Consider the following 1,806-nt stretch of genomic DNA (forward strand, 5'->3'; position numbering starts at 1 on the left):
CCCCCCCTCTCTCTCATACACACTCTCTCCACCCCTTGTCCATTATCTCTCTATCCCCTCTCTCTCCCTCCCCACTTTCCCTTTACCCCCCCTCTTCATTTTTTCCCTCCCTCTCTCTGTTTTCTCACTCCCTTTCCCAATTTTCTACCTCTTTCCACCCTTTCTCGCCCCTAGAACACTGTCCCAAATCAATGAGACGACACCCACAATATTATACACAAAACAGAGGCAGGTTTACGCAATTAATCAAATAGAAAACCCCCCTGAACATAGACAATTAGAAAGTTTACATGGGGAATCAAGGAGAACAGTAACAGCTATAAATAAACACACACACACAAACGACAATAACCAAATTACCAAAACTTTGCCAGACTAGAAAACACCAAGTGGCGTCGGTAGCCTAGTTGTTAGGCTACCGGACTCGTAATCGTGAGATTAGGGGTTCGGGGGTTCGGGCCTCAGCTCAGTCCGACGTTGTGTCCCTGGGAAAGGCACTTTACACGAATACTATCTACACTTGGCTCGGTCCTTTCGGAGACGGACGTTAAACTAGGAGGCCCCGCCTCTTAAATAACCGAATAGTGTTGATAGGGGCGTTAAACCCATACCATTTCATTTCATTTTCAGAAAACACCAATCGTCCTTATTGTTCCTCCTTCTTTTCTTTGTAGGCCTACATGTATGTTACTTATCAGTTTGTTTGTTTGAGTAAAGAGAAGCACATCGACACAATAATGGTCATACCGTGCTGGGGAAAAATAAGACACACAGACAGAAACAGCGGAGGGGAAAGTAAAGAAGTAGAACCTACCAAGGGGGCCCTCCAACCACCCATTTACTGACCAATAACGCCTTTAATCTTTATAGCGTAATAAAGAGCTGTGTCGCAAATGCCGTAAAACTCTCACTGAAGCGAAAGAAACAACCGCCTTCATCTCTTCCCATAAACCTACCTGTTCGTCACTTTTCTTGGCTTCATCGCGCGCATTTTCTATTGCCTGTAAAGATGTGAACATGTTATTGATACCAATATCAAGTACTGTAGTAGTAGTAGCAGTAAGTAGTAGTAAGTAGTAGTAGTAAGTAGTAGTAAGTAGTAGTAGTAGTAGTAAGTAGTAGTAGTAGTAGTAGTAAGTAGTGGTGGTGGTGGTGGTGGTGGTAGTAGTGCGGTGGTGGTGGTGGTGGTGGTGGTAGTAGTGCGGTGGCAGTTGTAGTGGTAGTGGTGAGTTGTGAGTGGTGGTGGTGGTAGTTGTAGTTGTAGTAGTTGTAGTGGTAGTAGAAGAAGGAGTACATGTAGTAGCAGCAGCAGTATCACTGTTGTTGTTGCTGTTGCTGCTGTTGTTGTTGTTATTTTGTAGAACAAGTTATTGTAGTTGCAGATGTAGATAATAATAACAAGTGGTAGTATTGATATGGACAATAGTAATAATGGTGACAATAATGCTAATGATACGTATAAAAATAAAATTACAGTAATAAATAATAATAAAACAATGATGAAATAATTATATTATCCATAGCAAAGGTAATAATGGTAATGGTGGTCACAATAATACTAAAAAAAGATTAATAGCAATATTGATGACAATATATAATAACAACAACAAATACAACAACAACAACAACACAAACACAAAAAGTAATGAAACGGCATTACAGTAAATTGTGTTTTTGTTTGTGTGTGTGTGTGTATGTGTATGTGTGTGTGTATGTGTGTGTGTGTGTGTGTGTGTGTGTGTGTGTGTGTGTGTGTGTGTTTGGGGAGCGGGTGCAAAAAGCGCTGTCGACGATTAAAAAAATTGT

The 1,806-nt window shown here is 40.9% G+C and overlaps 1 protein-coding gene across 2 annotated transcripts in view; it reads right to left on the reverse strand.

Moving 5' to 3' along the window:
- Positions 1 to 1,806, reverse strand: part of LOC101849609 — a gene marked incomplete in the record, with an annotated part of 41,365 nt that overhangs the window by 12,122 nt on the left and 27,437 nt on the right. For both annotated transcript variants that reach the window (XM_035969327.1, XM_013081598.2), the window contains 1 exon segment: positions 957 to 1,001. In XM_035969327.1, coding sequence (XP_035825220.1) covers positions 957 to 1,001 — 45 coding nt within the window.

The sequence above is a fragment of the Aplysia californica genome, unplaced genomic scaffold (genome assembly GCF_000002075.1).
Source record: "Aplysia californica isolate F4 #8 unplaced genomic scaffold, AplCal3.0 scaffold00137, whole genome shotgun sequence".
Lineage (NCBI taxonomy): Eukaryota > Metazoa > Mollusca > Gastropoda > Aplysiida > Aplysiidae > Aplysia > Aplysia californica.